Source organism: Neofelis nebulosa, chromosome 2 (assembly GCF_028018385.1).
Source record: "Neofelis nebulosa isolate mNeoNeb1 chromosome 2, mNeoNeb1.pri, whole genome shotgun sequence".
Taxonomy (NCBI): Eukaryota; Metazoa; Chordata; class Mammalia; order Carnivora; family Felidae; genus Neofelis; species Neofelis nebulosa.
In genome coordinates, this window is record NC_080783.1 from 100,027,314 (window position 1) to 100,043,736 (window position 16,423).

Here is a 16,423-nt window from a genome sequence, read left to right on the forward strand (position 1 = left end):
CCCCTTTTAGATAGTCTGACTATTCCATTTGCCCTCAATTTAGCCATACAGCTTAATTCTACTTATCCATACTCTGTCGCTCTAGGCATTTGGGTGTGGGATTCCTACTCTACCATAGACTATAGAGAAACAGAATGCTTGTCTCATCCTTTCCAATATTAGATGGAAAGGATTTTAATGAGCCTGGTTTCTCAACCTTCTAGCACTTTCAGTTCTACTATGGTAATGGTAATATTGTGAATGTTCAAGAAGTGAGTTTTGGTAGAATTGAATGATACATGTGAATGAGGTACTGCAAAATCTTCCCAAGCTGCCTAGAAACATGCATTTTCTTCTCAACTTGATCAAGTGTCTTGCCTCCCTCATTTAATTGGTTTAGTTAACCATCTGCATATTTATTTTCCTCTGTTTATCCAACCTTGCTTGGCTTTAATTGAATGTTCCTGGATGGCAGAGTTCATGCATTTTAATGCCCTTTGTACCATGCCCAGTGTCAAAAAATGCACTGGTAGGTGTAATTGCTAAATAATTCCAATAAACACATGCAGGAAATATTTCTGCATCCTTTTATTTCAATAGTAATTAAGCAATTAAATATATAGATAACTTAATAGCCTTATTGGCAATAATAAACCTTTCAAAACACTAATTTAAAGCCATATCAAGTTGAGACTCAACCAGAACTGTATTAGTATCTGTAATTAGGGTCATTGTAGATCAAAGGGTCTCCTGTGGTCGCTAGAAAGAATGAATCTCCCAGATGCAACAAATGATAACATTAATGGTTTATGCTAAGAGGGATTTGCCTGAGACTTCTGATGTCCCGTGACTAAGCTGCAAGAATGTGTTTCTTACACGTGTACCATCATCAGCAAGTCACTTTGTAGCATCAGTGACCTGCTCAAAACTCTCTAAATTCAGAGAAGGTTCAGCAGCTTGGGCCCCTGAAAAGGTATTTGGAAAGTTTCCCAGTTTATGTGCTGTATAAGCTGGAGGCAGTATAGTGATAATTAATAAAGTGCCAGACTGGATAATTGTAGGAACTGTAAAAGATACTATAAAATGTTGTTACCGGAGGCACAGACACACCTGTGAATGTGTGAAGTTAATTTCTGTGAGAAACATCACATGAGAGTGGATGAGGACGACAGAGGTGAGATGTTCTTTAAATAATTCAGAAGGGAAGCTCTCTTCCAAAACGTAAAGAAAGGAACTCCTGCTGGTGAGATAATGCAGGATTTATTCAAGGAGTTTCTCTTATATTCTCTTGTTATACATACTCATCTTCTTGCGCAATTTTTAAATAAATAGTAAACCTCGCTTTATTGTGTAACAATACACCTCTTGACACTGTAGCATTGAAAGACCTGATCTTATTTTCTCAATGTCACCCTAAATTCTGTGCAGACAAATTTCCATTAAGTTTTCCTACACAGTAAGTTAATGACAGAGAAAGGAAGAATAAGAGTGAGGATACCGACCTCATAATATTTTCATGAGGAATATTGAGGACTATTGAGATTTGCTAAATTATAAGAAATTTACAGAGCTGATAATAGATCAGTGGTAGCTCTCTTTCTATGATTTTTTGTTGTTAGTTCCATTATTATTGAAATGAAAACTAAAATCCTTGAGGTGAATTACTGCCAATGACTATTCTGATCTTCTTTTGAAGTGTCTTATACATGGGCTGTATAAGATAGATGTATGGAGGCAAAACTCCCAAATCTTACTTAATATTGCCATATAACAGTATTTTTTCCCAGACCATTGCATTCTCTTGTGTATCAGGCTTAGAGATTAACTATGTTATTCTAACAATTTTCTAACACCAGCTGGGTGTCCTATAGTTTGATTTAATTCTAACCACCCAGAATTAGTGTAGACCCTACCGGTTAAGGATTTAGTGCCTGCCCCCACTTAAAATACCAGCTGCATGTCCCAAGTCCCTAGGCTACCTGCATTTCAGACTAACTTGGCTGTAAATTTGGTGGTTCCCACAGTCCTCCTTCAGGTTTGATAATTTGCTAGAATGATACAGAAAGTGCTGTACTTATGAATACTCATTTATTTTAGAGGATACAAATGAAGAGCTAGATGAAGAGGTAAATAGGGCAGATCCAGAAGGGTGCCATCATAGTCTCTGTCTCTGTGGAGTTGGGGGATGCCACCTTCCCGGTACATTAGTATGTTTACTAATAAGGAAGCACCTCCAAATTTCATCATTCATAGTTTTTTATTGAGCTCTCATTACCTAGGCATGATTATCATTGGCCATGCAACTGAACATCTCCCGTCCCTCCGCCCACCCTGGCCTCCAATTAGGGTTAAAAGTTCTAATCTTCTAGTCAGGTGGTGGGCACCCCCTCCAGAAGCTGTCTAGCCACTCTTCCCTGGCCTCTACCCCTTGAGTCATGTCATTCCTATACACCAAGCATGGTTAAAATTATTAATAATAAATGACACTCCTTTCTCTCAGAAAACTACAAGTATTTTAGAAGCTCTGTGCAAAGAATCAGGAAAAAAGACTCAATATATTTTTTTATTATACCACACAAACTATTTCAAATATTGATTAGGCTGAGTTTCTTGTCCTTTCCATTGTGTTTTGAGGATTTCTAAATTTAAAAACCTTGACTTCTCTTTTTTCCATTTTTAAAAGAGTTCAGTCTTACAGAAATTGGCCTGACATAAAGTATACAAAATTATTTACATATGTATTTCTCTGCAGAAACTATACAAACTAGTTTGCCTAAAATGCATATACGGTTTATTTTATTTTTTGTATTTTGTAGACTTTTGACGCATTAACTCAAATTGTTTGCCTTTTCTTTGCATCTGAAATTAAATATAATCTCTATTTCAAATCAAATTATTTCTCCACTCTCAATATATTTCTTTTTCACTTCATTTTCAATTATTTCTGATAGTAGGCCTATTCAATGATAGAATTGTAGGCTCAAAATCAATCAGGTGCAGTGTAGTTATAATCAAGTATAATCAGTATTTATGTTTTAATTAATTTTACTATGGGAGTGTCCTCTAAAGAGACTCTGTCTTTAATATAAGTATCTTCTTTTAAATACAAGTATGAAACCTATAAGGAAACAAAAGTAGAGACAGAAATTGTGATACCACAACATGTTACTCTTTCTTCTTTCCTTCCTCCTTCCTTCCCTTTCTTTTCTTTTTTTTCTTTTCTTTCCTTTCCTTTCCTTTTCTTCTTTCCTTCCTTCCTTCCTTCCTTCCTTCCTTCCTTCCTTCCTTCCTTCCTTCCTAACTTGAAAATATAAAAGCATTTTGGTTACTTAAAAAGTTCAGTAAGTTTTTGCTTTTTTCTTATGAAAATATTAACATAGTCTTCACATGATATACATAAAAAAGATATGCTAGAAAATTTTCTTCCTAATGAAATTTGTAATATGGCCTCTCCAAGTGTTTATATCCATCGGAATAAGTATACATACATACATACATGCATATTTACAATAGAAATCAAAATGCCTTTTCCACAGAGTTATGATGAGAATTCAGATCTTTTTAAATATCTACATTAAATATCCAAATGCATATTAATGTCTCTGTTATTAAGGTTTTTACTGCTTTTGTAACTGCCTTTTTTTTTTATTTCTAGGTAACCTTCAAAGCCTCAAAACATTCAGTTTCACCCGATTTAAAATATGTTCTTCTGGCATATGATGTCAAACAGGTAAAGAAGTGATCTTCTTTGAAAATCTTTCCTTGTGATTCATTCAGGTAACAAGTCATAGTTTTATTTGGTCATCTACTCCTCTAGAAACAATTTGACATATCCAATAGCTGCAGGGGGGTACTGATAACCGGTATTGCACAAGAGAGGTTTGGAGAAAGTGTCCTGTCTTCCATACCTGGCTAGCAAATACCTGCAGCAGTCTACTAGGTCTACATGCTTCCTAGTCTGTCTCTTTTAGAGGGGAGTGTGGAAGGTGTATAGCAAATTGGACAAAGTAAGCCTTTTGCCATTTTCAGGACAGCCTTATTATATATGCAAGTGCTTCATGTATGTATAGATTAAGGAGTTTGCTGATGGCTGTGTCCTGAGATGCAGTGTACATAATGGGAAGGGACTGGTGAAAACATTGATTCTGGTTGTGGTCAATGAATTCTTTTGTGGTATTTGAGCGTAAGCCTGTGGTTGTAGAAAATTCTGAAAGCGGGTCAAACCAAGGAATCAATTCTGAACAAATAAAATGCTCTAATTGCAATTAGCATTTCATTATTCTGTGTCAGCTCTACAGCACACAATTAGAACAATATGTATGGTTGTTGAGTATTTTGTATTTAGATATAATTTGCACTGTTAAGAAGCAAAGTAAATGTTGAAAGGCAATTCAGCAGATTAGCTTTTGTAGAAAATAAATGATTGGAAATCATTCAAGAAATTTTTATGTGCTTTAAGACAATAAAAATTTATAGACTTAAGACAGAAGTCCTCATATAAAGCATTGAAAGCCTTTGAGCACATAAAATTTCACAGTTCCAAAGACCTTCTAAGTAATTATTTTAGTCTTTTAGTATTTTGGAATATACATGCACTATGTTTTTAGACAAGTTTATATATTTTCATTTAAAATAACTAATTTACACTGCAGAACATGGGAGATTATGATCAAAGATCTCTTTTCCCACTATAAATCTTGGCCTTTTTACTTTACTTTTGTCCTGTTCCCTGTATTCATTGAGATTTGAAAAATACATGTGATAGGAGAAAAACATTTTTTTTATAAACAAAATATTACAATTTCCAAGTTTTTAAATAATATTAATTATCTAAACATTTTTAACTTCATATAAATCTGTATTAAACTGATAATGAATTTAAAAACAAAACAGGTTTTAGTAGCTACCATAATCAAGACTATGTGGAATGAGCAGGGGGATAGACATAGACATCAAAGAAATAGTTTAGAGAACTGGGAAACAGATACATACAAATTTGACGGAAGTGAAAATGTAATTCAATGGAAGAAAATAGTTTTTTCAGTAAGTGTTGCTGGAGCCATTGGGCATCCATAGTCAAAACAAACACACAAGCAAAAATACACTGATCTAGGCCTCACAGTATATCAAAACTCAGAATGGAGTTGGTCTGTAAAAGAGGATGAAAATCCAACCTACAGGCTGGTAGGAAATATTCACTATTCCCATATTCAACAAGGACTAATATCTAGATTATATATAAAAACTCTCAAGACTCAAAGTTACAAAAGACAGAACAACTATACAGTCTTGTGTGCACGTCCACGCAAGATTGAATAATCTAATTCAAGAAACATACAAACAGATAGAGGTAATATGGCACAAGCACTTGTATCCACTGTGTACAGCATTGTGTGAGGTGTTAAGGAAGTGATAGTATGGAAGAATAGAGAAAATTTCCATTCAAGATGATCATGGTGGGAAGGGAAGCCTTTGATGGTAATTGAAGAGCAAATAGGTAAAGATGAACAGAAAAGCATCCCACATGGGCAATAACATAGGGCTTTGTGGAACTAGCATTACATCTCGGAGGGATAGCAGTCAGTTCAGACTAACTAGCCTACTGGTAAATAACAAAACTTTATACCTAGTGGAGCCCAAATTATAAAAGAACTTGAATTCCATTTTATTCTTTACAGTTTATACTGAGATGGCCATTTGGGAGCTTTGATGGTTTTAGAGTAATGAAAGGCCATGATTTAATGTGTGTGTCTGTGCGTGTCTGGCTGTGTGTGTGTGTGTGTGTGTGTGTGTGTGTGTGTGTGCGCACATGTGTATAATGTCCATTAACAAAGACGGGAAGAAAACAGTCATACAAAATGCAACCACTTAAATGCATCCACTAAAATTATTTTGGTGTGTTTTATTCATTCCTTTTATCCCCTTTATGTGTAAAAGTAGGTAAAAAGGAATTATCATATATTAAGCATTATTTGGGGCAGGCTGGAGTTGGACACTTAATTGACTGAGTCACTCAGGTGCCCCAAAAGTAACATTCGGTAACTAAACTGAAATTCACAATAGTCAACACAAAATAAGCTGCTTTAAAGTGTACGATTCACTGCAATACAGTACATTTACAATGTTGTGCAGCTATCCCCTGTATCTAGTTCCAAAACATTTTTATCACCCAAAAAGAAATCCCTGTATCCACTAATCCATCAGTCCCCATTGTCCCCATCACACCGTTTGGTAGCCACCAATCTGATTTCTATTTCTGTGGATTTACCCATTTGGATATGTAATGTAAATGAAATCATATGGCATGTGATCTTTTTGTCTGGCTTTCTTCACTTAATATAATGTTTTAAGTTTTATCCACATTGCAGTATGTATTAGCTCTTCATTTTTTATGGTTAAATAGTAACCCTTGTATGTATATATCACAGTTTGTTTATTCATTTATCCTTTGAGCATTATTTGCCTTATTCCCACCTTTTGTCTATTAAGTATAGTGCTTCTGTGAACATTTGTACACATGAATTTCCTGAGTGCCTCTTTTAAATTTTCAGAGTATAAATTGAGGTGTGGAAGTGCTGGGTAATATGCTAATTCTGTGTTTAACTTTTTGAGGAACCACCAAACTGCTTTCCAAAGTGGCTGCACCATTTTATATTCCCACTAACAATGTATGAATCCTAATTTCTTTGTTTCCTCATTAAACACTTGTTTTTTCCATCTGTCTTCTTTTTTTATTTTGTTTAATGTTTATTCATTTTTGAGAGAGAAAGAAAGAGAGAGACAGAGTGCCAGCAGCGGAGGGGCAGAGAGAAAGGGAGACACAGAATCTGAAGCAGGGTCCAGGCTCTGAGCTGTCAGCACAGAGCCTGACATGGGGCTCAAACTCAAACCATGAGATCATGACCTAAGCCAAAGTCGGATGCTTAACCGTTTGAGCCATGCAGGTGCCCCATTTTCTGTGTCTTATTATAAACTATCCTGAGTGTACGAATTGGTATCTCCTTGTGGTTTTGGTATTCACCTCCCTAATGACTAGTGATGTTGAATATATTTTATATGCTTGTTTGTCTTTTGTATTTCTTTTTTTGGAGAAAGGACTCTTGAATTCCTTTGCCTATTTCTTTATTCTTTTTGTAGTTGTGTTTAAGAGCTCTTTTATATTCTGGACAGTAGACACTTATATGATACATGACTTGAAAACATTTTCTTCCACTCAGTAGATTGTCTTTTCCCTTTCTTGATAATGTCCTTTGATGAGTAAATTTGAAAAATTCTGATAAAGTTTAATTTATCTACATGCAAGCTCTTGAAGTTGTATTTAGGAATCCGCTGCCAAACTGAAGGTCATAAAGTTTTATCCCTATGATTTTTTCTGAAAGTTTTATACTTCTAGTTCTTATATGTAGGTTGTTGATTCATTTTGAATCAATTTTTATATATTGTGTGAATTAGGTTTCCAAGTATAACACATTTTAAGGCTCCTGATATAGTTGGAAGCACTGCTTTCCAAAATCGTCACGTTGCTTTATACTGCCCTTAGGCAATGTGCGGCTTGTTACATTACCATCTTTACCAACTTAGAACTGTATTTTAAAGAAAAAGTAATTATTAACTTGATTATTTACTGATCAAATACATATACACATTATCACCCTCTCTCTTTCACACACACACACACACACACACACACACACACACACACAGAATCAGTATTCGTTTTATATAACTATGCAATAAATTGCCCCCAAATTAGTGACTTTTTAAAAAGAGCGTTTATTGTACTCTGTTTCTGTGTAATGGGAATTTGGGATTGGCTTGGCTGGATGGTTCTGACTCAGTATTTCTAGTGAAGTTACAGTCAACCCTGAGCTGGGTCTTCAGGCATCTGGCAGCTTAACTGAGGTTGAAGAATATGTTTTCAAGGTACATCATTCACTTGGGTTTATGTAAATTGGTGCTAGCTTTTGGCATGAGGCTTCAGGTTTCTCCCTGGGGACCTTTCTAAAATACTGCTTGAATGTCCTAATAACATGGTACTTGGATATCTCCAGAATGCATAATACAAAGGATAAAGGCAGAAACTTAAATGTATTATACAATCCTTCCTTAGGGCTTACCTGTTACTTTGAGGGTGCCTAGGTGGCTTAGTCAGTTAAGTGGCCAAATCTTGATTTCAGCTGAGGTCATGATCTCAGGGTTCATGAGTTCAAGCCCCTGTGTCCAGCCCTGTGCTGACAGCACAGAACCTGCTTAGGATTCTCTCTCACGCTCTCTCTGCCCCTATCCCACTCACATGCTCACTCTCTCTCTCTGAAAAATAAATAAACATTAAAAAAAAAAAGTTACCCATTACTTTCACAGACCTTTTGTTTTAATTTGATTTATTTAAATAACAAAAAATAAAAATAAAAACAGTTCACCCATTTTTCCTATGTCCCAATCCCATGTCTAGCAACTACCAATATATTCTCTGTATCTATAAGCTTAGTGCTTGTAATTAAATTTTTTAATATTCTGATATAAGAGAGATCATATAATATTTGTCTTTCTTTGTCTTATTTCACTTAGAATAATGCCCTCAATTTCCATCCATGCTGTTACAAATGGAAAGATTTAATTTCTATGGCTGAATAATATTCATATACATATGCACGCATATATGTGAATATACCTGTTGAACCCCTCTAGTGTATTTTTCAGTTCAGTTATTATATTCTTCAGCTCTGTGACTTCTCTTCACTACTTTCGTCTATTATCCATCTCTGTTGACATTCTCATTGTGTTCATCCATTCTACTTCTCGGTTCAGTGGGCTCTTTATGAGCATTACTTTGATCTCTTTATCAGGTAAATTTACTTAGCCCTGTTTTATTTAGTGTGTGTGTGTGTGTGTGTGTGTGTGTGTGTGTGTGTGTGTGTGTGTAGTTTATCTTGTTCTTTCATGTGGAACATATTACTCTCTTCTTTATGTTGGACTCTGTGTTGGTATCTATATATGAAACAATCACCTTGTCCAGTCTTAAGAGATGGGCCTTGTGTAAGAGATGCACCTTGTTGTTCAACCCCGCCTGAGCTCCTGGTTGTCTCTCAAATCTCTGCACTTGTCCAAGCAGCCTATTATATTTTAAAAACATTCTCAGTAGTTGAGGCTATGCCAATACCTGTCAGCATCCCAAAAGAGAGGATCCTAGCACTTCGATTCAGGCTGAATGGAAGCCAGACCTCAGGCAGCAGCTTCTTAGAATATGCCAATATATATATTCTGTGGTGGGCCTGCAAGTGTAAAAGCCATGTGATCCAAAGGTGTACTTTTTCTTTTCTTTTTATTTTTATTTACTTTTTTTTTTTTTTGGTCACAAAGGTCAATTCTAATTCAGTGTAGGAGACCACTAAGAAATGAGGATTTGGGGGACCATCTTAGCAGCTGGCTAACTTAGTCCCTTATTTTCTTATTTTATGTATGTATGTATGTATGTATGTATGTATCTATCTATCTATCTATCTATCTATCTATCTATCTTACACACAAAGTATAATCACTCTTTCCGAGGTCCCTCAGATTTTCATCCATTGCAGTTCAGCATTTTTGTTAAATCAGGTCCAGATCTTGAGAACTTTCCGTAGGCATGGCTCCTTGGCTATCGTTCTCTGAGTATATTTATATATTCATACACAAAATTAAATGTATTTATATACATCCATATAGATATAAAAATCACACACATATTTCCTAGTTATTTATATCTTATGTATTTGAATACTGGTTTAACTAACATTCTCAGCACATATTTTCAGTTTTATTACCTTCATTGTGAGTAATGTATTTATGTATGCCACTCCTTTTTCTTTTGTTGTCTTTGTGTATTTTTTAAGCCACATGTTTGTGTAATTCAATGATAGGTTTTATTATCTTTTTTGAACATAATTTTTAAAAAATATTTCGCCTTTATTTTTCTTAAAAGAAAGTTTGAATTTTGTGATAAAATTCATCTTTTACTTTGCTATTTTTTTATCTCTAGGCTTAGAAACATGTCCACCAATATGAAAATACATCAATTGTACTTTTTCCCCCTCTTTTCTTGGTTTTTATGCATATATGTTTATTCCATCCTATTTTCAATTGTTCATGATGGTGATTAAAACCAATCTTCCTAAAAAGTCATAATAATGGAAAATACCTCTCTTTTGTATAAATTAACATTGATAGTAGTCACTTGGGAGGACCATAAAGGAATATTTTCGATGTATTATTAGGAGGCCACACAGCACAGTTGAGAAATGTAACCTGACTCATGGTTACCACACATGTCCTCAGCCTCAGTTTCCCTATTGCTGTTATAAAGAGGAAGAAAATATGAATACTTCTCAAACTTACTATATTGAATAATTGCCTGGTATGAAGGGAAAGTCATGTGATGATAATTCTACCTTAAGTAGATATCTGTATCTGTATATCTATCTGCCTACCTATCTATACATGGTGGATTTTTAATTTTTGTATTGGATCATTTCTCTGATCACTAATTTTTCCATTACCCTGTTTCTTCTTTGACAACTAGTTAAATAAGAGATTGCAGTAGAGGGGACAAATTTTTGTTGAGCACTCATATTGTGCCTATCATATGGGAAATGTATGTATCAATTTAAACCTCCCAACGTTCTTGCTTGTTGGCCAGTGATAACATTTTTTACAGAGGTAGGAGTCTTGGAAATCTAACTAACTTAATGGCCCCACCTCACCATTTCAACACTGGGACACTATCCCATCTTTCTAGGTCCAAAGCCCCTGGTCTTTTGATCACACAGCCATTTTGAAAGTCTTTATATATGTTCATAGCTTTATTCTGTATGCTGGAATAACTATTTTCTCATTCATTTGAAATCATATCAACTGTTCTAATTAAGTAATTGCAAGACAAATGGTACTTTTATTTGCAATGTTCATGCAGCATTTATTATGCTTCTCCAGCCTTGTGGCTTACATTTCATTTTTGTATCTGCTTCTTAGAAGGTTTTTTTTTTTTCGTTTCTTTTTTTTTTCCAACTGTGGAATGAGTTTTTATGCCATAATTTGAAAATGGTAAAAAAAAAGAAAGAGGAAATTATGTTAATGATCAGATTATTTGTGGTTAAAAATTGGCTAGTCGTTAGCATTTCTTGTATGAGGCAACGTTATTTTTTGTTATTTGAGTCATAAGTCACAAATAGTTTCAATTTAAACATTTAAATACATTTATTTTATTTTTTAATGCTTATTTTTGAGGGGGGAGGGGCAGAAGGAGAGGGAGACAGAAAACCTGAAACCTTCTCCACACTGTCAGTGCAAAGCTCATCGTGGGGCTCAAACCATCAGTGCAAAGCCCATCTTGGGGTTCGACCCATGAACCCTGAGATCAGATCATGACCTGAGCTGAAGTCAGACATACTAAGTTACCTAGGCATCCCAAAATCCAGTTTATTTTATTTATTTTCACAATATGTTTGAAACTATTGGTCCATTTAAATTATTTAACAATTGCATGGGGCACCTTGGTGGCTCATTCAATTGAGCGCCTGACTTTTGCTCAGGTCATGATCTCCCGGTTGGTTGGTCGGTTTGAGCCCTGCATCAGGGTCTGTGCTGACAGCTCAGAGCCTGAAGCCTGCTTTGGATTCTGTGTCTCCCTTGCTTTCTCTCTTCCCCTCACCCACTCATGCTTTGTGTCTCTTTTGCTTTGCCCCTTCCCCACTCACGCTCTGTGTGTGTCTCTCTCTCTCTCTCAAAAGTAAACATTAAAAAATATATAAATTATTTAACAATTACATTTTTAAGCCATCCTTGAGAAATCAGTAGTGTTTTTATATACACATTTTTTAAGACAAACAAGTAAAAACAAGTATTTAAACTCATTTTCATTTGTAGTTTCCTTATTGTTTGGATTAAAAATACACATTAAATGGACTAATTAATAGTTAAATTAACTATTTATTTTACATTAACTCCCTTTCTTATTGTGTCTTATGTTTGAGGTCAGAAACTAAATTTACTGTCATTTTAGCATAATTAGAACTGTCCTTTATGCATGATGGGCCATGTCTTCATGAGAATAAGCTTTTTCTGAATAGAAAAGTTAAAAACTGAATTAATTGCTTAAATAGTATCTAATAGAAGGAACACATAAATTATATATGTGATATAGTTGCTGTGTTGTTGTCTGTCCTCCAGAATTGATGCTCTGCAAAAAAACAGTATTGTTATCCTCTAGAGTTGGATGCATTTATTTTCCTTTATGTCCCTACTAGTTTGTAACTTTGTAGACAAGGCCCGCTTTATGATAAATATCTATTTTAACTAAGATGTAATCACTGTAAAGTGAATCCTGCATGCGCTACTGCCTGAAAAAGTAACTCGTCTCTAGTGAATTATCTAATTAAATTCTGAGCCTTAATACTTCAGTGCTTTACAATTACAGGCACATATTTAAGAAATCTGTGGGAGTGCATGATCTGGTCATGGGATTATCTAAGCTATTAAACTTCATACACTTGGGGCACACAAATATTTCAAATAACCCTGTTAATAGTAAACTCAGGGAAATTTCAGCCTAGGAAAGTGACTCTATTCAAATACATGGGACTTGAAGTTGACCCTGAGAGCCTCCTGCCTCCAGAGCCCATAGAATGTACCTTCCATGTTCTCCTGCAGCTGCTGCTACAAAAATGTCTTCCTAGTTAACCTTCTCCTTACTAGAGAGAGATTATAAAGTATGAAATGTATATTAATGTCAATTTTGGATTATTTATTGTTGTTGTTGTTGTTGTTGTTGTTGTTTAAAAGAGAAGAGTCCTAGAAGGGAGAAGGAAGGGAGGGGAGAGGTGGGGAGGCAAGGCAGCAGTCAGGCAGGAAGGAAGGAACCTAAGCTTTGGAAAACAGTAGTTACAATTTTTCCCTTTTGTAGTAGCTACTAATATATTTTTTGGTTTATCACTAATTCAACTGCACAGCATTGATTGTCTTTTGCTTTTGAAATAGTAGGTTTATTATAGAGAATCTGAAAATTCTGAAAAATATAAACAATGATTCTAGTGCCTATATTTCCCTCTTTTAGAGAAAACCAGTGTTAATATATTATCTTCTCTAAATCCTGTTTTTGTCATACTTAAGTGCACTCTTTCCAATTATAGACAAAAGCGTTAGAATACATTGAGAAATAGTATATTAGCAAAACACTGTCACACTAAGTGTTAAGATCATGTTCTGGTGACCCAATGCTGTATAATTAACTCAAAAACTTGGTAGTATAAAATGGGAATTTATGATTATTATAGATTCTTTGGGTCAAGAATTCTGGAAGGGCTTGGCTGTGCAGTTTCCACTTGAGGCCTCTTATGTGATTACTTTCAGATGTCACAGGGGGCAGGGCTGCAGGAGGTCAGGTAGAGTTCCTGGGGCTGGTGGGCAGGAGGCTGGGCCAAAGGGGAGGAATAGCATCCGAAGGGCAGGGATCATTCTGCTCATGGAGCCCCGTGCCCCCATGTTCTGTCCTCCCAGGTCCTCTGCCCTGGGCTCCCTGGCCTCGGGCTATTCCAAGTTTAGCTCAGATCCTTCTCCCTGGTGGCACCTTAGCCTGTAGGCCTCCTACAATCTAGGCACTCATGTGTGGCCACAGCTGCTGATGGGTACCAATGAGTGGTACACCTCCAGACTGATCGGGCAATTGTACTGAGCCCCGAGGCTGCTGTTGCTACCCATGGGCCTCCTCTGCTCACCCTCATGCCCCTGTGGCTGCCTATGCTGAGCCTAGCCCCTAAGGCTGTATCACATCCCCATTTCTGGGCCAGCACCCTCCCTTCCCCCACCAGCTGCCATCATCCTTGGCCCAGCCCATCCTGACCTGCTTATACGTGGATTTTTTTCAATAAATATATGTATAGTACAATAAATGTATTTTTTTCTTTTGATTTTCTTTTTTTTTTTCATGTTTGTTTATTTTTGAGAGAAGGAGAGAGAGTGTGAGTGGGGAAGGGCAAGAGGGAGAGGGAGACAGAGGATCCAAAGCTGGCTCCAGGCTCTGTGATGACAGCATGGAGCCCCATGTGGGGCTCAAACCCAGGAACCGTGAGATCATGACCTGAGCTGAATTTGGAGGCTTAACCAACTGAGCCACACAGGTGCCCTTCCTTTTGATTTTCTTAATAACATTTTCTTGTCTCTAGCTTACCTTATAATAAAAATATAAATGTACAGTGTATATGTTAATTGACTGTTTCTGTTATTGGTAAGCCTTCAAGTCAACAATAGTCTATTATTTAAGCTTTTAGGGATCTGAAAGTTTTGGGGGATTTCTACCCCTGGGTGAGGTGGGCCCCTATAACCCCTGCATTGTTCAAGGGTCAGCTGTATGACTTTCAGTGTATACAACATACTGATTCAATATTTGAGTATATTGCAAAATGATCACAAAAAGTCTAGTTAACTACTTATTTGGGTAAAACTAGTTAACTAATTTATTTTCGTAAACCAGTTTTAAATAAATAAAGGAATGCTTATCAAAGTGTAGAATGAGCCAGTCAAAATGGCAAGTTGATTTAGTAAACTACAGAGTCAAGATTACAGATAATCTGGAGGTGGGTATGCTGGCCCATGTCAACAGGCACCTACCAGTGGTTAGAATGAACTTGAGCATGTGTTTTATAACAAAAATATACTTCTTAAAATATAGTATGAGGAATAGTAACTGATAGGCCAATTTAGATATTTTCATTGACCATATGCAGTGTGAACTTAGATTGTCACATGAACTTTAGAAACACTGATATAATTTTAGGCTGAGCTAATAAAATAAACTATCTAAAACTGTGCTGTTTGGTACTGTAGCCACTGAACATGTGGCTATTGAGCACCTGAAATGTGCCTAGTCCAAATCGAGGTGTGTCGTAAGTATAAAATACACCAGATTTCGAAGGCTTAGAGAAAAAAAAAAACAAGGAAAAATGTAAAACATTAGTAAAATGTCATATTCTTGACAGATTGAATTAATGGTTTTGATACATTGGGTTAAATTAAACATCTTAGTATGTTGATTTCACTTAGTTCTCTTTATTTTTTATTAACATGGCTACAAAAAATTAAGCTTATACATGCATGGTTTGCATTATATTTATGTTGCTTGGTGTTGCTCTAGAACACAGGAGGTAAATATTCTAGTGTTTGAAATGCCAATTAAAAGACACCTGAGATGCTGTCCCTTAATGAAGACTTTATACAAGGAGACAATCATAATTCTCAAAGATTTAGCAACTATAATGAAGGAATTAGAAATGTAGCTATGGAAAGAGAAAACATGGCAAAATATGGGGAGGATGGTATCTATTATGAGTGTTGAAAGGGCCGTCACAGAGAATAGAAATTAGATGTGTTCCTTAGTGTAAAACTAAAGCCAGGGATATTAGATGGTATCAGGACTGGCAGATTTTGGCTCAGCACAAAGAAGGTCTTTCTGACAATGGTTTGATAAAACCAGGGCGAGTATGGGAAGGAGCGCACCTACTTTGTTTAGAAATTTTTAAAAAGGTGGATAGATCATGTGCCTGGGTGGTTCACTTGGTTGAGTGGCCAACTCTTGATTTTGGTTCAAGCCATGATCTTACTGTTAGTGAGATCGAGCCCTGCATCAGACTCTGCACTCAAAGCACAGAGCCTGCTTAGGATTCTCTCTCTCCCTCTCTCTTTCTGCCCCTTTCCTGCATGTATGTGTTTCTTTCTCTCAAAATAAATAAATAAACTTTAAAAAAAGTGGATAGATAACTCTATTATAGACATTGTGCAAAGAAATCTTACATCTTTTTAAAAGGTGGATGGGTAAACTGTGGTGGGATAGGTCAATTACAATATCTATCATTAACCCAAGACAAATAGTAGATTTCCCTCTGAAATATAGTATACCATAAACATAAAAAGAAAGATAAATGTGTCTCTTTGGTATGTTTGAAATTTTGCAGATTGTACAGTCCCTGATTTTTCTTGGTACAGACTTGAAACAAAATCAGATTTGCTTTATTTAGTCATATCTATTTTGAAAAGGATCAAATAGAAGATAATGTTTCATAAAACGGTAATAATAGTGGGGTGCCTGGGTGGCTCAGTCAATTAAGCATCCAACTTTAGCTCAGGTCATGGTCTCACAGTACATGAGTTTGAGCCCCGTGTCAGGCTCTGTGATGACAGCTCAGAGCCTGGAGCCTGCTTCTGATTCTATGTCCCCCCTCTTTTCTCTGCCTCTTCCTCACTCACACTCTGTCTCTGTCTCTCAAAAATAAATAAATGGTAAAAAAATAAATTAAAAAACAGTAACAGTAGTGAATCTTACTAGAAATAGAAAAAAACATATGCACATATAGAAAGAAATCCACAAGTAGTGTTTTCTGATTATACCAGGAGACAGCAATATTATGATTCCTAATTG

The 16,423-nt window shown here is 35.9% G+C and overlaps 1 protein-coding gene across 2 annotated transcripts in view; it reads left to right on the forward strand.

Moving 5' to 3' along the window:
- The window catches only part of DPP10 (dipeptidyl peptidase like 10), a 650,645-nt gene that overhangs the window by 342,858 nt on the left and 291,364 nt on the right, over positions 1-16,423 (forward strand). For both annotated transcript variants that reach the window (XM_058715478.1, XM_058715477.1), the window contains exon 5: positions 3,635-3,709. In XM_058715478.1, coding sequence (XP_058571461.1) covers positions 3,635-3,709 — 75 coding nt within the window. The remainder of the gene's footprint in view (positions 1-3,634; positions 3,710-16,423) is intronic.